Source organism: Anomalospiza imberbis, chromosome 1, assembly GCF_031753505.1.
Source record: "Anomalospiza imberbis isolate Cuckoo-Finch-1a 21T00152 chromosome 1, ASM3175350v1, whole genome shotgun sequence".
NCBI lineage: Eukaryota > Metazoa > Chordata > Aves > Passeriformes > Viduidae > Anomalospiza > Anomalospiza imberbis.
In genome coordinates this window covers 103,025,664-103,044,668 of record NC_089681.1, presented here as the reverse complement: position 1 = coordinate 103,044,668, position 19,005 = coordinate 103,025,664, and the positions used below count along the sequence as shown (strand labels likewise).

The 19,005-nt window shown below is 36.1% G+C and overlaps 1 protein-coding gene across 50 annotated transcripts in view; it reads left to right on the top strand.

Moving 5' to 3' along the window:
• CLASP2 (cytoplasmic linker associated protein 2) overlaps window positions 1–14,312 on the top strand; it is a 142,727-nt gene extending 128,415 nt beyond the window's left edge. For all 50 annotated transcript variants that reach the window (XM_068202833.1, XM_068202796.1, XM_068202713.1 and 47 more), the window contains 7 exons: window positions 1,328–1,481; window positions 2,211–2,439; window positions 6,763–6,956; window positions 7,752–7,880; window positions 9,558–9,764; window positions 10,897–11,013; window positions 12,071–14,312. In XM_068202833.1, the coding sequence (XP_068058934.1) occupies window positions 1,328–1,481; window positions 2,211–2,439; window positions 6,763–6,956; window positions 7,752–7,880; window positions 9,558–9,764; window positions 10,897–11,013; window positions 12,071–12,157 (1,117 nt within the window). In that variant the 3' untranslated portion in view covers window positions 12,158–14,312. The remainder of the gene's footprint in view (window positions 1–1,327; window positions 1,482–2,210; window positions 2,440–6,762; window positions 6,957–7,751; window positions 7,881–9,557; window positions 9,765–10,896; window positions 11,014–12,070) is intronic.
• Window positions 14,313–19,005: the final 4,693 nt, after the last annotated feature.

Below are 19,005 nucleotides of genomic sequence, written 5' to 3'. Positions count from 1 at the left end.
TACAATTCCACATCTAAGGCTTAAAATACATTGTCCAAAGATGTAACCCCAGCAATGAAAGCATGGGCAAAATTTTGCACAAAATGACAGATGCTCAGAAATAATCCCTCTTGCTCCATAGAATGAAACTGCTCAGCCTCCCAGAGGGGTCTGACATGCTGGCCTGAGGTGGGAAAGGGCTGTCCATCCTGGAATGCAAATAGATTAGCAAGAAAACAAATCAAAGTGTGCTTCTCTAATAGGTGTTAAAATATGTCATCTGATGTCATAGTTTAACCCTAGTTAACAACTAAGCATCATACATCCACTCAGTATCCCCGCGGTGGGATATGGGGACAATCAGAATATAAAAGAGAAAACTGAGATAAAGACAATTAATTAGGTAGAGCAAAAGCTGCATGTGCAAGCAACAGACAGCGAATTTGCTACTTCTTGTGTCGGGGTCAGGTGTTCAGCTGTCCCCAGGAGAGCAGGGCCCTATCACTTGTGGGAGTGACCTGGGAACTCAAGTGCCATGACTCTAAACATCCCTCCCTTCCTCCTTCCTCAGCAATACATGCTTAGATTGTGATGCCATATGGTGTGGAATATCCATTTGGTCAGTGGGGTCAGCTGTCCCAGCCATGTCCCCTTCCAGCTCCTTGTGTACCCCATGGCCACTCACTGCTGTGTGAGGAGCAGAATAGGCCTTGGCTCTGTGTAAGCACTGCTCAGCTGTTACAAGAACAGCCCTATGTTAACAACCCCTTTTCCAGCACAAATCCAAAGCATAGACCCCCAGCCAGCTACTGTGAGGAAAGTTAAGTCTGTCCCAGCCAAAACCAACACACTGGTTCATCAAACCAGATTTAATACTGGGGACACTAAAGAAGTATAGTTTACAAGTTTTTTATAGTAATGATGTGTTCAGCAAAGTGGACTTTGTAATTTTGCTTTTACCGATCAACTTGCTGTTGAGTTTTATCAGTGCTCCTTACTTTAGGACTTTTTTCAGAGTAAGAGGATGGTGTAAAAATTCCAGTTGTTTCACATTCAGCAGAGTAAAACAGAACAAAATAAGTTTTTCTTCAGGCAGATGCTGTTACCTAATGTAGCCTTTCCCTTATCTACTTTCAGTGCTTTCTGTGTCAGTGGTAGTACACTTACTAAGGCATACCATAATACAATTTTGTATTGTGAAGAGACAATTTTCCTAATGTATTTCAAGGAAAGAAATAATTTTAGTAATATTTCCTGAGTCTCTGTAGTTGCCTGCTAATGTGACTTAAAAGTACAGATCACAAAATAAATCCATCTTATTTCCTATGTCCTTCTCCGTGGCCCACAGTGCATTTGACTACGACACTGAAAACATGAATTCTGAAGATATTTACAGCTCTCTTCGTGGAGTCACTGAAGCCATTCAGAATTTCAGTTTTCGTAGTCAGGAAGATATGAATGAGCCTGTAAAACGAGATGCTAAAAAAGATGATGGTGATTCAGTGAGTATTTAAACTTAGTCCATGCTGGTATCGGCAAACTAAGCTAGTGTCTGATTGATTACAGATAAGAAAGCATCTGTTTCAGGAGGTTTATATTCTTCTTAAATTGGACATTTTTCCTGAATTACTTAAGAGCTTTAGAAAAATATCTTCCTAGTCTTGAACCGCATTTTGAAAACATAAATGCTGATTTTACATAGCAATGACTGTGCTTAATGTGTTAGCAGTTTGGAAATCAGTGATCTTGCAAAACAGCTGAAATTATTTTTTTGAGAAGTTTGTATCCTAATACATGTGTTTCTGAATGTTTTGTTTTATTTTGTACACAACCTGTGGGCTGTTAAGATGCGGTATTTAAGGTTTCTGCTTCTGTGGAACTTTGGCTGTAACATTTGTTGAACTTGACACACATATATATGCTTAAACACATCTTTAATTACTCTGCATCAGACGTGTAAGATAAAATACAACTATTTCTGGTTTATGATTTTTTTTGGACAACATACACTTTTCCTTTTTTTCTGGCTTTTTTTTTTGCTTGTTTGTTTTGGGATTTTTTGAGGAAAGCAACATTTAGGGAGCTAAGACTTCTTATTTGAAGGCTAGTTTGGAAATTCCAAGCATTTTGAAATTTGTAAGTTTTTGCTACATAAATGAATTAGTGGTGTAGTTAATGGAAAGGTGTAAGAGTGTATTTCGCATGATCACGTGACACTTCCTCTCCTGCAGATTTGCAGTGCTTCGGGAATAGTGGACATGCGAGCAGGAAGTGGTGTGAGCGATACAGGTCGGACAGCTCTGGATAACAAAACTTCATTACTCAACACAATGCCTCCCCACTCCTCACCACGCTCACGAGATTACAACCCATACAATTATTCTGATGGTATCAGTGCATTTAATAAATCTGCTTTGAAAGAAGCCATGTTTGATGATGATGCAGAGCAGTTTCCTGATGGTAAGATCCAGATTACATTCTGTGCTAGAAGAAAAATTATGAGATTTTCTATCTTGGAGCTCAGTTTCTGAAGTTATTTTTAGGAATATATGTATAATTTCTTTGAGAGGTTTTTACAAATGCTGTATTTTGAATTAGTTTATTTGTTAGTCGTCTCTTTGAGTTACATTGTTGGATTACCTGGTATTTGTAGAGACTAAGGGTAAAAATGAAGGAAATGCTGAACTATGTTGTATACTTCTGGTAGCACATCCTCTATCAGTATTGCCAGTATAAATTTACTTATCAGATTGTTTTATGATAGAAATTTGAAGCCAGGAGGGTGGAGAAAAGATTTACAGCAAAGGAAGTAAAACTGGATCAAACGGGTTTGGGAATTAGGTGAAAGATTAAGTATTTGTTGGTAATATATTTGTATTTGAAACATGGCATTGGCATTTTCTATTGACTAAACATTTTTAAGTGTAAGAAAACAAACCAACTTTTTACCGGGAAGGTGGTTCATCTAGCCCATGTAAATGTATGAACATGGGTTGCTGTTTTGTAGGCTTCCAGAGCTTATTTATGAAATTTCTCCATATACCTTTAGGTAATTTTTATATCTCTATGTTAAGAAGGTTCCAAAGTACCACTACTACCATTATTTTAATAAAGTCAGTGGTTCTCATAGTCTCCTATTCACTGTCGTTCAGCTATAGATCAAGTTTTTAAGTACACACTTTTTAATAACAAGGGACAAACTAATTACCTCCCTTCTGCCTGTTTTGCTTTTGTCATTCTGCAAAAGATGTATTATAGAAACTGTTGAAAAACAAAGTTTTTTTTTGACATGGTGTTTCATTCACCTATTCTATAAGTTGGCTTTAAGTTTGCATTAAATCAAAACCAAATCCAAGTATGGTGCATTTTTCTTTGTTTTTGTTACATATCCTGAAGAAGCATATAATGTAGCCAAATACTGTCTTCTGAAGATGATGGAGGGGAAAGGACAGTTTTACAAATCATGTCATGTACATATTAATAATTAAATAGCTTTGCCATCCACATACAGAGCCAGGTTATATTCGAGATTCTATATTAGGGGATCTTGTTTTACATGGGTTGAAGCCTCCTGCCTTCTGACAACTGATTTTTGGGTATTGCATTAAACCAGATGCAGACTGTGCTGTGCCAGCATGATCCAGTTTTGTAACAGCTCATGACTGGCTGAAGTGAGGCATCCCTATCCAGTATAAGTCTGTCCTGGTTGGAATAGTAGTGCAATGCATTATTTAGCTCAGCTCTTTAATGGGTCTTGATGAAGTACTTGCTTTCATTCCTGTGTTGTTTGCCATTAGTATTTAGTTGTATCATGTACATTCTGTCATTTGTGTGTTACTTTTAGAATCTCATCTTGAATTATATACAAAAACTCTGCAAGAGAAAAGATACACTTGGCAAAATACCTTGTGCCTACAACTCCTCTGTTACGAGTTACATGCTTTTCCTTAAACCTGAAGGGCTAGTTTGACGTTAGTTACCAGTTTTTAGAAGCTCCACAGAATTGCTGCTTGTTCCTGACACAAAATTACTTTAGTACTGGATTCCCAGCTGTCCTGTCATGCATTACTGATAGAAAGATGTGGAAATACAAGGCTGCCTGGGAAAACCTTAGCTGCTCATACATTCCTGTCAACATCACTGGGGCAGGAATGTGTATTCTACAGATGGTTTGTCTGGTTGTCTGTCAAGTTAAAAATTTTCAGTGGAGGAGATGCCACAGTGTGCATTGCATGACTCATATTTGAGTGTTTTGCTTTTCTTACGTAAAAAGGTTTTCAGAGTAACAGCCTAAATCTTCCAACCACACTTGCACTTTGTTTTTTTCCCCAAGGGAAATGCTCTTTATCTGAAACATAGGGAAACCTGGCTTTCCAAGTCACTTCCAGACATAAAAGTATCACAGTCTCTGTTTGAAAAATAGTGTTCTTCTCCAAAGCAGCTTATTTATTTCAACTTACTTCCATGGATTGCACTTTCCAAACATCTTCCTTTTTACCTCCCACTTTGTATATGGGTTTAAGATTTCTGCTTCTGTGTTTCACCTTACATTTGGCATCTTTTTTCTTTCAGACCACTCCTTTGATGTAATATAATTTTCAGTTCTTACCCTGTTCTTCAGAATGTTTGTAATTGCTCCTAAAGTGATGTCATCTTCAGATTTTCTAAATCGGCTCCACGTTCCTTTGCTAGCACTAACAAATCCATCCAGCAGAGCCAGGCTCTACACACATCCAAGCAAGGACATCACTCATATCCTCCTGGATTAATAGAAAGCCATTTATAATCCAGTCACCCTGCAAGTGATTCATTAAGTTTTGCACTTGCTTTGTTTGCTTTTTTGGCCATCACGTTTGCATAGCTTTTATGTTAAGATGCTGTGACTGGCAGTAGGAAAATCTTTCCTAAATTCAGGACATAACTACATGTTCCCTTTTAACCCCTACACTCTTTATCCTGTCAAAAGGGTATTATTTGATTGGTTTGAGAAGAGCTATTCTTAATCAATTATTTATCTCTCTAATGCATATTTTAATTCATTCAGATGAAGGAGTTGTGTCTGCTCCTCTTCATTTTTGTTTTCTTTCCTTTCTGAAAAAGAAATTTTGAGATTAGACTTCAAACATGACTTCTTTTATGCTTCTGAAGTCTTATCTGGAGAATGTTTGGAAATTAAATACTGAGTGCTAAGTCATACAAAGGAATGGAAAAGGCAAGCTGAAAAGGCACATCCCTCTTGGTTACCTTCATGTTTTTCAGTTATGTAGTGCACTACTGGAGCTTCTTTCCTCCCTTTATTCCTGCATGGACATAGCTGTCACCTTCCCCTATCTTTAACCCTTCTGTCCATACATTTAAGATGACACTGCAATTTAAACAGATATGAGTAGTTTTGCTAATGAAGTGCCAATATGCATGCCCTGAAATTGGATTTGCTATAGCTATAATCCTTACAGTTTGGTAGAACAAGTATAATAGTGCTGTCAGTAAAAGTAATAATCTTGTTTCTATAAAAATGACTGTCCTTTCTGCTCATCTGCTTTACATAATAACTCACCTAATGCAATTTCAGTCTGCCCTTTAATCAAACATTAATCATCCATTAATACAGAGGCAGCAGAAGTGTTTGTAGTTTGCTTTCAGGTGCTGCTGCTCCTGTTTCTTCATGCAAAACAGAATGCAAATAGGAATGTGGGTTTCAAAACCAGCATGATTTTTACAGTAGCTGATGTGTGATATTAAGTTATTTAATTCTGTGGTGTTCAGCTTTTACTGTTTTCTTTGTACAAGTGCTTTGTACAGCATTTGTAAGTTACAGTATTGAATATAGTAATACAAGATGTTCAAGGGCTGTGGTTTCTTAGTGTATGGTATAATTAATTTGTTATGGAGGATGTATTTAATGTGTTAGTTAATACATGCAATCATTTCAGGAAAAGTGCAAAGCATTTGCATTGTATGCCAGAACTTCCAAATTTTTGCCTTAGGAAAAGGCATATTTCTGATAATTTATCCAAATATTTCAGTGCAAAGATGGAAGCTATATACATCCCTTTCTTAAAGGCTAAATGGGTCTTGATAATGGAATAAAGATACTCAAGTTTCCATTAAGACCATAATTTGGTTTCTTGACTGTTTGCAGATGAATCTGTTTGTAGTCCAGTGTTTACAAATACAGGTTATATTAATAATGTATTTTTCCATTATCATGGAGTCATCTCTAATCAAAACTAAAATCCAGAGCCATCTCTTAATGAATTGATTTGGGATCTATGGGACTAATAGCCCTGGTTTGCCTTTATTTCAGCTCTTTTGTACCAAGAGCTATTGTTTTACTTTTTTTTCCCTGTTTGTTTTAGCAACCTAGCTATTGTGAAATCATGGCGTACAAAAGTCTAAACAATACTAACAGAGAAAAGAAATTTTTTCATCTTGAATGGAAGGGTCATATGGGAAAGATGGCCCTTCTTGTATAGATGAGATTTAAAAGGATGCACAGTACTTAGTGGGTAATGCAAGCCTAAAAGCTCCTACAGTAGACTAGCCTGCAAGGGAGCTTTTGCTGTGTCATTGTAGGGGTTTGGGAGGGATTGTAAGTTTGTTCAGCAATGTTGACTGCACTGAAAGTGTAGTAGCCAAACTGCAATTCTTGCAGGTAAATGTGGGGGAAAAAGCACAAGCATGCTAAAAAATGAGCAAGTCATACTAGAAAATATCCTTCAGTTGTACAAAAGTCACTGTTATTATTTGCAGTAACTGTGTTTGTGTATTCCCTTTTGACAGAGCCTCCCATGGACCATTCTGATCTGGTTGCAGAGCTGCTGAAAGAGTTATCAAACCACAATGAGAGAGTTGAAGAAAGAAAGGCTGCCCTGTATGAGCTCATGAAGTTAACTCAGGAAGAGTCTTTTGGTGTTTGGGATGAGCACTTCAAAACAATACTACTTCTGCTGCTTGAAACGCTTGGAGATAAAGAGGTAAATTCAGAAACATCCAGTTAAGAATGCTAACAAAGTACATGGCTTAATTTCAGTACCTTTGACATTTGTATGAGTTGTAGAAAGGGCACAAATTCCAGTTAGCGGTGGAAAATCAAAAGAAACATGGAAATACAAAAATGCCATGAAGTCCAATTCCTCTGATGGTGAAAAGAGCATCAGTGATACTTAACTTCTCCAGGATTCCTATTTGTGGATTCTGACATGTTAGATTGAATGAAACATTTTTGCACTGAGATTCAAAGCTTATTTGTTTATAGCTCCCGAATGAATCTGTAATATCAAAACATCATGTGTGGCAAAGCATTTAAAAATTTATTTCTAAAATACAGTAATGGTTGTTGTGAGGAGACTGAATTCTATGTAATAGTTCTCTACAAAGGCCATGTTTCTGAAATTACTGAGGATCAAAAAGACACTAGAACTTGTGTTTGATTTTTAAAAGAATTGTATAAAGAAAAAGTAAAATTGTATTTCCATGATGGTTTTATCAGCCCTTGTGTTTGCAACTTAACTTCTGGGTAGCGTACATAAGTCAAAATAATTCAGTATTGTGCTTATGATACGTCACCTGAATTTTCTGCAAAAAGAGAGATTGAAGAGATTTTTTTCTTACTTTTATTTGTTAACACTAGATTGAGACTGTATATGTGTGCAAAGCATAATCAGATATTTTTTCCATTATTAAAGACTTTTCCAGCAGCTGAACAAATGTTAAAAGCATATGTCTGTTTAAAGATGCATAACTAATTTATTTTAATATTGAATTTTTAGCATGCAATTAGAGCTTTGGCACTGAAAGTTCTAAGAGAAATTCTAAGAAACCAGCCAGCAAGGTTTAAGAATTATGCAGAGCTCACAATCATGAAGACTTTAGAAGCACATAAGGATCCTCATAAGGAGGTCAGTAATACGTTATTTTGTTTAAGGTTCGGTTATTATAAAATTATTACAAAATGAAAGAGCTGTCCAGAAAATGTGAAATAATCAGTTCTTGCTGAGGAAGTTTTTTTTTTAGTAACGAGCATACTATTATATGCTCAATAACAATAATGTTATTAGTTAACATGGATATGCAAGAAAAAAAAAACCCGCAGTTCTAAAAGCTCTTGAATGGCTAATATCATCCCTAACAACAATTGCCTTGGGTGCCATCCCACAGAACCGTGTAACCAACAGTGTGTCATCATGGCTCTTCAAGGAATAACTGAAAGGTGCATTTTCTTTGTTTGGCATCTTAAGCCAAAGTCTCCTAGCTAAGTCTCCTAGAGATCTAAAACAAGCTTTTGGATTTCAGTGAGATTTATGGTTGAGAGATGAGACTAAACAAGACAAGGAATTGTCAACCCTTTCCATTCTGCTCCATTTGAGAGCGTGGCTTTGAATGATGTTAAGAGAAAATGCACAGGAATATGTCAGTGGGGGGAGGTGCTTGTGCAAGGGGTAGTGAGAGGATTCAGGAGAACGGTAAATGTAACCTTGCTCAGACTTATTTTTATGCCTGTATACACAATAAAGGACAATGCATGTAAATATAGGAAACACAGATACAATAACAAACCCAATATTCAGTTTCTGACATCAGTGTCACTGATGATGTGGAAGGAATCCATGTTTATTACTAAATGAGTACATCTTGCCCACGCAAGGACACTTTGTGGAATTTACTGTGGAGTTTCAGGCTTTGAAGTCGACTGCAAATCCTCCCATCCCATGACTTTATCATTCATTTGATAGTCATTTCTCTTTTCCCTGTGCTCTGTGGATTTGTTTCATACACTGTATTTATTACAGTGTCATTTCCCCATTTTTCTTTTATTGTGTTTTTTTCCCTCTTATCATTTCATGTGTTAGGAGTGAGAGAGTAAAGGATGGAGAGAAAATTTTGGAGGTTTTTGTACATCACTGTGTACCATTCATTCTGTAGAGTGGCTCCCCTTCTTAGATGGCAGATGCCACCACAGCATCAATGTGAAGATCAGATGTTAATTTTCTCTGTGGTGCCATTGTGTTTTGGGCTTGTGTGCATGTTGAAGTCCTACCTAATTATTCTTATTCTGCTTGTTCTGCATATTCTTCAGGATTAAAGCACTCTCTTCTTGCAGATTCTTTCAAAATTATAGGGGAAGAAAAACAGCTTGATTGGCTTCTACAATTAGCAATCTAGGCATGTCATTAAACACACCTTTGAAATTAATGTGAAAGCATGTTTTATCAGTGATCTCTGACCTAACAAGCAATAACAAATGACAATGCAAGAAATTACAGGTTTACAAAGGTGGTGATATTTCAATATGTAGTTGGAGGGTATGCAGAATACAGAAATTTCAGATCCTATTAAACAAGCAGGTTTGAAAAACTGATACATGTATTGCCAAGGGCATAGTAGCCACAGAATATAGGGAAGAATTGTGTTTTCAGGAAATAATGTCCAACAGCTGGGCTTTTTACATATTTCTATAATATTGCAGAGGTCTTGAAATAAAAAATTCTTATGCTCAAGACCATTACTGCCAGAAAGCAGACCACAGAGTAAGAGTCTAATATAAATCACTTTTCTGTGTCTTTTTCTTTCAATAGGTGGTAAGATCTGCTGAAGAAGCTGCTTCCATGCTCGCCACTTCCATTAGCCCAGATCAGTGCATCAAAGTTCTCTGTCCAATTATCCAAACTGCAGATTACCCCATTAATTTGGCTGCAATCAAAATGCAGACAAAAGTTATAGAAAGAGTATCTAAAGAAACCCTTACTCAGCTTTTACCAGAGATTGTGCCAGGTTTAATACAGGTAAGGAGAGAAGAAAGAAAAAACAAAACGGACTAATAAAAAGAAACTGTATACATAGGAATTGCAGAGACTTTATAAAAATAGTACCACTTGGTTCATATGAAGGATTTCACTTGTCTGATAGTTGATGGCTGTCTTTACCCAAAATACTTTCAATAGTGGGAACAATCTCTTTGATTAGCAGGGAGCTAAATTATAACCATTATTAGGTCTCAGGAAACCTCAGTAGTCTATAAAGTCCTGGTTATCGGTAAGCTTGGTAGATACTTCAGTTCTAAGATAGTTCTTTGATGTTTGTACCTTTTTCCAAGTTACATAACTTGATGTGAAATTGTCCGTGTTTTATTTGTGTATAATTCTAGGGTTTTATCAGCTGGGGCTTTTGGAAGGCAAGAAGAAAGAAGCCGTTTTTTAAAGTTAAATAAAATGAGAAGAGTATCCCAAGTTTTCTCTTCCTTTGTCTTTAAAACTGAAATTTTTACCATGTTTTTATCATATCAAGAGCCAAAATACATTGATTTCCTTCATTGATCAAGACTCTTTAGAGTTGGCAGCTGCAGTCTGCAGATTTCTGTCTTTAATGTGTGTGATCCAGTCAAACATCTGCAGGAAAATAGAAGCAGAGAAGGGGCCCTCTGGGAAGGGACTCTGACTGAGACAGCCAGGCATGGAGTGATAGAAAAATGGCAAAAAACCCAAAACTCATTGAAGAATGAGATGGGGGTTTACAAAAGTGTCTTTAGCTGTTAAGAGAGTTCTTCATTCAGAGTCAGAAAGCTCTAAATTATGAAGGGTCTTTTGCTTTAAGTAAATACCTGTATAATCTGGAAAAGTTCTCTGATGTGCTCACCTGTTGCATGGCAGCAGCTCTGTTTTCAGTGTAACTTATGAACAGGACTGTGTGGGTTTTAAATTCAACCTGGAAAATGATTATCAATGGTTATTAATACGCAGCCTGCTTTTTAACTTCATGCTCTGTATTTGTGTGTTTGGTTTTTTGTTGGAATGCTTTGTTGGGCTACATTGGCATTGATTTACCATAGACTTCGATGTATTTATTACAGTAAATAGCTTTCAGGGGCTTTTAATCATTAACTGATAAGGTATTAAGGTTAATTTTATTGCTTTCTAGGGTTATGATAATTCAGAGAGCAGCGTTCGTAAGGCATGTGTTTTCTGCCTTGTAGCCATTCATGCAGTAATTGGTGATGAACTAAAACCACATCTCAGTCAACTCACTGGCAGTAAAGTAAGTAGAAGATAACGTTTAAAGAAATCTTGGCTCATAATTGCATCTATGAGTTTGCATTTTGGTTGCTGTTGCCAGAAAGTTTCAAAGAAGTGTATGCTTGAAAGAGACTGTCAGTTGTATTAACACAGCTTTGCTGTAAAATACTCAAAACTGAGAGTCCACAGGTCTTTTTTATGGAAGTGTGCAAACTTTTTCATAAACATAATTACTAAACTATGTTTCTTACAACTTTTTAATGCAGTCAGTTCCTTGTATGCTGGTAGCAGTGATAATGGCTGTATTCAGCAGGGTTTTCCTATCATTGTTTCTTGTCTTTGTTTTCATGCAAGTCCTGATTGATAAACAAGGAACATAGTATGTCCATGTTACATACAGCAGTTTCATTTATTCTTCCTCCTTGTTATTTTGCTTTCACCAGTCTTTCCGGTACCTCTAATTTGAAATAATCAGAAGCAATCTGTGGTCCTTTTTGTTTCAGGATATTGATGACTTCATTCACATCTTTTTCATGCAGCTTTTTGCATGTAAACAGCTATATGTTAGTTGTGAATATCTTTGTCTTTGGGAGTAAAACAGGACAATTAATTTTGTGCCTGTGAATAAGACAGGTCTATCTTTAAAATAGTCTCTGGGAGTGATTGTATTTAAAGTGACTCTAGACAATATTGGAATCTTCAGTAAATACCAGCATCAGCAACTCTGACTAAAGGCTTAAACCTCAGCAGTAACTTGAAAGATAAAGAAACCCAAACCACTACTATATTTAGAAAAGCATTATCTTTGGAGGAAAATATTCCATCTATCTTAATCTAGCTACTTTATATCATATTCTTTGCATCCTTAGAGAAGCTTGGGCAGTTTTTACTGACAAATTTTACTTGTGTTTGATGTTTTCATTGGCATGTATGTTCCTTTTGAATAAATGTGTAAAGTACAATTTTGCTTTTAGGGAAAAGAAAAAAGGATTAATGTCTATTTCATTGTACCATTCCTGTAGTCAGACTGTAAAGTTTGCAAATACTAATCAGAATTAATTTCTGGCTTAAATTTGCAGATGAAATTATTGAACCTTTACATCAAACGTGCACAAACAGGCTCTGGAGCAGGGGATACAGCAGCAGATATGTCTGGACAAAGCTAATGAAGCTGACAAGAGTTAAACAGGTCTCCTAAGCAAGGGCAAGGCCTCTTCAGTGAAAGGAAAATCCTTACATGCAACTTCTGGAACTTTTTTCTTGTTTTGTTTTTTTTTTTTTTCCCTTTCTTTTGTTATTTTTCTTTTGTTTGGGGTTTTGTTTATGTTTTTTTTCTTTAACCAATGGCTGTCCTCAGCCTGCATGAGACTGTTGCAATAGAATTACTCCAAATCTAAGGAAAAACAGTATTAACATCAGTTGATCAAAGCAGAATAAAATTTTAAAATAATCTTATCCATCAGTTACCCTGTTCATAATCCTCTGTGTCTTCCCATTAACTTTTGCCAGTGTTACTGTATTAAAAAAAATATTTTTTAATGCTAATTAAAAAGGTATGCTTTAAGCTTCAGAAGTTAAAATATAAATTCTGTTGCTTTTCTTCAGCTGCAGATAACATTACTTTTTTATTGCTGTTTAGTTTGAATATCATGTCCTTCGCTAGAAACAAGAAGTGATGTGAAACAAGGCTGAACTAGTCTGAACTGCAGTGAGACTCGTTCACTGTGCTGGTGGTTCATCATCTTATTTACAGCTTGTTTGGGATATTCTGGAGATTCAGAAATATGCCTATAAAAAGAAAGCTGGATTGATCCAGTTCTGTCACAGTGATATTGTTCATTGGTTGTATGTTTGTTGCATAAATAAGAATTTAGTGTGCGCAGCAGAGGACTGGTACAACCAGTACCTCTTAATGTGGGAGACAGCCCTGCCAGGGCAGCACTGCCGAGCTGGTGACAGTGTGGCAGCCTGCTGGTGAGCAGCAGAGTTCATGGTCACTTGATGGACGTGAACCATCCTTGTCACCTTTCGTTCTTCAAGCAGGATGCTTCAGAATGGAGTGCTCTGCCCAAGCATGCTCAGTATGTATTTATCTTTATCACTAGAATGTTTCCTCTCAACCTAATTGCTGGAACAAGTAGTCTTGTATTGTAACTCACATGGGATCTTAAGACAACAGTGCAGAAAACTGTTTATTCCTTACCTTCTGAAAAGCACCAAGATTTTCTGCATTGAATTTAAATGGGGGGAGGGGGGAATAGTCACAAATGCTATGGATCTCGCCACCTTTTAATTTAAAGAAAAATATATATTTTGGATGAGTAGGAAAAGCTGCACCAAATTATTTGCATGGTTTTCTTTAATAGCATCCTCAAGACCCATCTGGATTAAGGTGTGGAAATGTTTCAAGGGTTTGTTTTTCCATTTTTGAAAAAGAGTTAGTATATTGTGAATAAATGGTTCTTTGTATTTATGAAGTTGATAATGGAAAGAGAACAAAGATAAGTAAATGTGTCCCTAAATGTTGTTTTTTCCTTTTTTTCCTTTTTTATCTTTTTTTTTTTTAATATATATAAGCAGCAAGCTAATTGAGAAATGGGATGAAGCAGTGCCCTTCCCAGGAATAGTGGAACTTTTCTTTTCCTGATGTTATTTTCCTTTTGACTGTGATTTTGTCTAGTTGTAGGAAGTGTATCCTGATAAGAGAGAAAATAGTGGTGCCAAGGATGATGATCTGTGCTAGGCTGAAGTTCTCTCTACCTCTTCAGGGTGACTAATGTTTTTGACTGAGCTGCTGCATATAGCACCCATTAGAAGAACTATCTAGAGAAAAATCTTTATTTTTTTTCCAAATTATCACTTAATGTGTATTCAAAACTCTATTCTTCAGCATTGCAGCCAAATATCATAAGAAACTACTTACACACTTTACCTGCTAAGAACCCTGGAAAACAAAACTGAATAAACTATTAAGTCAGATGCTTGTAGTTAACATGAAAGGTTGTTTTTACTTTAGTTTGAAGTGAATACAATAGAAAGAGCTAAGATGTGGTTATTAAAGAAGCAATGTCATTGCAGAGATTTATTTGGAGGAAAAGTTGTAGAAATATATGTAAAGACTTAAACCCAAATCTGTCATAACTCGTTGCTAGCCCTTTTTAGCAGCTACATGAAGAAAATAGTATCTCCTCCTTCTTTCTTTGTTACGTGTAACATCCTTGTTGTTTTCTACTGTTTAATTACATTGTGTATTTATAGTTCTATGCTTACCATTGTGCATATACTGGCAATAAAATGTACATAACATTACTTAAAAGATTAGCAATGTATACATTCTGGTTTTTCTGTTTTATTTGATCACATGCTATAAGAAAAAATATAAATGTGATTCATACAACATTGGTTTAAAAAGATTTATCTTAATCTTTATGTTTTGTGCCTCCAAATGATGTTTCTTTATATAGTTTTGTTACTAAATCTGACTTGGCATCTGAGAACATGCTGTGAATATAGGTATATTAGATAAATTTTTAAAAAAATGAATAGAATCTTTATGAACACAGTTTCCTTCATCTAGGCAGATTTTTTGCTTATTATTTCATTTATTTGTACATTATACATAATTTACATTTTATTTTTTTAATATTTAAAAATATTTTTCAGTCTTCAGTCTTGTAGTTTTTACATTTTAATTATACAAAAGGTCACTTCAAAAAAATTGCATGAATTCTAAGCCTAATAGCCCTGTATGTTATTCCTGCATTTTGTATAGGTAATATTTATTTTCAGAGAACCATTGCAAGATGGCTGTTACTTGTCATCTTTTTGAAGATGCTATTTCATACTGAAAATATAAGTTATTGAAACATACAGTGTATATTCTGGATGGAACCTAGTTTTTTTAAATGTAAACAAAAGATACGGTTTTTATCCCCTATATGACTGAAAAATTTTGCTCCAGGTAGGGGGGAGGAAGAGATTTTCCCAAAGTTTGTTCATCAGTTTTGCTTTTAAGCAGTCTTTAAAAGTTTTAAGTGAAGATATCCCATGTATTAAAAATCTCAATGCAATATATTTAAATGAATATTTTACTTATGACTAGTTTTGTTTCTAGCAGAGATTGGTTTGCTATCTTTGTAAACAGGTAGAATCTATTTATATTACATGAACCCATCAGAATGTAAGAATTTCAAAAGAAAATTATTTCCACAGCAGCCAGTTGATCAGATTCACTGCATTGCTTTTTGCCTTCATATCCTATATTATAAGTAGATAATAGCTCAGTTAAATTCAAGCAATGATTAGTCATGCCTTATGTTCCTGCTGGAGGTGGTTTCTTTAATGGATTAGCATAAAGATAGCAAGAATAGGACAGTTATAAGTTGCTGTTCTTTCAGACAGAGTTTCTGTATGTTCCTTTTAATATCCTGTGAAGATAGGTCATTGCAGTCATTTGAATACTGAAATGTAATTGTTAAGTTTGGGTTTGGGCTTTAAAAAAGAGGAAGGAGAAGAAAAGCTACATGCAGAATCAGGATGGGAATTGAATATTGTGGATGTCTCAGACTTGGATGTCATTTGCTTTAAAGAAATTTGAGTAACACATTATGTTCAGATGAAGTCTTAGCAAGGAAGTTGGGATAATAAATGTAAATTGAAAGGAGAGCTGGTCATGTAAATTTTCCTGAGTTGGCTTGCTTGTTTGTTTTTGAAGATAAAGGTTGGAACAGATTGAGTTGTGTTTATTCTTTGCGGTCTGAGTCACAGAGCAAAAGGAACAAACATCTGGATCCTGAAACACTTACATATTCTTAATGGTTTCTACCAGTGTATAAACATTAAAGTCACAAACAAAATTCTATTGAGAATGCAGGCCTAAACTGCGCACAGTTTGAATTTTCGGCAAAGGAATTCAAATGCTGAATGTGCCATTGTCCCTTTGAAAACAATCTTAAAAGAGAAAATAATTTTGAGAAATAAATCTATTGAATTACGCTACAGTTACTCCCCATGGGAGGCAAGTGAGAATGGTTCCACTGGCTGTGGTAACTTGCACTGTGTTAGGTTGGGACTTCACAAACACAGAGAAACAATAAACATAAATGTGATGGGGAGGTGTAAGCAGTTTGGAACTGGAGGATTATCTGGAGAACAAAATATGTTTTCTCCCAATTAAAAGACTAAACTGATAAGTTTTGCAATTACAGTCTGCTTCCAGGTAAGATAAAAGTCAATACTTACATTGAGCTCACTTAAGAAAACATCTTTAAATTCTCCCCCACATTAGTTTTCCAAATCATTAAATGTACGTACTTTAAAGATTTGCTTCATAATTTATATATGTTTTCTTTTTTTTCTTTTTTTTTTTAAAACACAGAAGATTTTCAAAAATGTGGAAAGTTTGAAGAATTAACTGTGCTGGTCTGACAAAAAAAATCAAACTTCACTTACTCCTTTTCTATGTGTTCTTTATGTTTCTATGTTTTAGTGTACTTTAAGAGCTCAGAGTTTCCAAGCTGTGCAGCTTGGATTATCCCAGTTAAAGAAGTTTCTTCATTTGCTGATGGGATTTTAGGATAGTAAGTGTATTTACTAAGAAATATGCAAGCAGTTCTGAATACTATGTGATTTCTGTTTAATTCAAAAATACTGTCGCTTTTGATGTATTTTAGATAGATATAAGTGATCCTAGTGGAAGTACTTTGAGGGAGTAAGATGGAAAAACTTAGGGATGGTGAAACATGGAAAATACTTCTTTGGTTGAAAAAGGAACATATGTGCATGTAAATGTTTGACATCCACTTCTATTGATATCAAATAGGAGGTGAAAAGGTAACTGAACTTGATCTTTGGCATCACAGTTTTACAAGTTTTCAGTATCCTTTCTTACCTAGGTCATGATATTGTCCACCAATGTTGATCTTTGGACCTGTGTAAACTCATATTACAGCCAGTACTGGAGATGGTTCTGATAAACTTATGTGTGGATAAATTCAAAAGCAGTGCCTGTCTGTCCAAGGAACACCTGTAGCAGTTAAAAATAAATATGTGGATTTAAGCTATGCAGTAGACAGATATTCTCAAAAGTCAGCGGGACTGGTTTAGGTATTCCCTCACCATCTATTCATCTCTGCCTGTGGCAGAGCCAACAGAATACCTTTGGGAGCTTCTGTAGTCTGATTTGTCCCAGTCTGATTTGTCTGGAATAATCTCAGACTGGTCCTCCAGTCTGATTCGTCTGGAATAATCTCAGACTGGTCCTCCAGCAACACCAAGGGCTCACAAACCTGTGCCAGAGAATGAACGAATGTCTGTCCTGGGCTGAGAGGGTCCATCTGTGTGGGGGGCGGTAGTAGGGGAGGAAATACAAGAAAACCCACTTGTTTCTTAGCACAGTGTGTTTAACCTGAGCACATACAGCTCAGGGAAAATACCAGGGAAGATGAAGAAACTCTTGATTGCAGCTTAGATAAACAGCTCAAGTGCAAGCCTGTAGGGGAATGGATGTGTGTTCCATTTAAAATTTCAGATCAGCATGTTTTAAAACCCTTAATTAATTTATATGCTAGTCAGAAATAATACAGTTGAAATGTACCTAACGGTGTATGACTACAAAAAGCCTCTAATCTGGGAATAGTAACTTCTGGCCTTCTACTTTGTGTTCTTTCAGCACAACTTAAACTGATGCAGATAAAACATTTTTACACTATAGTAAATATCTTTACAGATGGTTGTATCTCACCTACAGAATTTCTGAGGTTTTGATGTTGGTTTCGATCTTTGTGATGACAGCTACAACCATACTGGCCAACTAATCAATTGAAATATTTTTCCAAGACAAAATTACCTGCTTTCCCTAAGGAATTTTCATGCATCACCATTTATGTAGCCTATACCTGCCCTAGGGAAGAAATCTAAATTGGATATTACCTGATTGTTCAGAAAGTGCCAGCTTAAGCTTTTTAAAACCTCACTTGAAGAGCTGGTACTGTCAGAGGCTGCCTTTTCTCAGAAATCTATTAATTGGCCACTGTTTGAGCCATGTAAGATTTTTGCACTGTTAGGAGGTGAAAAATGCATGGTTACTGGAAAATAAGAGGAGAAAGACATGGTGTATATACTTAATTTAAGCCCTTGTATGTTGCAGCTAATGTTCTGAAAAACCTTAAAGCCCCTTTTTGATTTGTAAAGTTTTTAGGAAGGGAATTTTCTTGGAATACACAATGTCTTGCTTTCTGCTTTGGGAACTGAGAGGAAATACTGTTGTTGGAGGACTTTATTTACAAACCCAAGCCATCCCGCTGCTAGATGATGTTAGACCTGGGGTACCAAAGTTGCCTCAGAGCCTCAAGTGAAAGGAAGTCAGTCCATTAGGAGTGAGAAATAACCAAGCTCTGTTTTCTGTGTCAGGCAGCCTACATTGCCACAGCAGTCTGGGAGTCCAAATACTGATTTTTAGGCTACCAAGCAGAGAATAGCCGAATAACAACTACTTGAACTTGTCCACCTTTACAGACTTCTGAGTCATCTAAAAGTAAAATGGACTCCACCTTTTGCCACCGTTATAAAAACCTGCTAGCTTAAGTTTAGATTCAGGTATGATGTAATGGGTTAAATCAAAATATTATCTGGTCAGTGATGCTGTTGAAATCTCAGTGCCTACAAATGATCTCCATGTCATAGGTTTCTTTGTAGGCCATGGTCTTCCTTAAAAGGCGGGAGATGAAACAGAACAAAGCAAAGGTAATACTTGCCATGCTCCATCTTGTAAGGTGTGAAGTCAGTAAGGCATTTATTCCTCAGTTCATACCTCAGCAACTTACTGCACCCTGAGATTGAGAAGAAGATAGTGTTAGGAATATGACTAAGGAGGAATAAACTACAGACCAGGAATTCCTTGCAATCGAGACTTTCTTAAAAGGGAACAGACCCCATGAGGAATGGAGCATATCCTGCTGCATTTTTCAGAAGCAGCCAAATCTATGGTTTTTGTAACCCAACACTTGAGCATTGG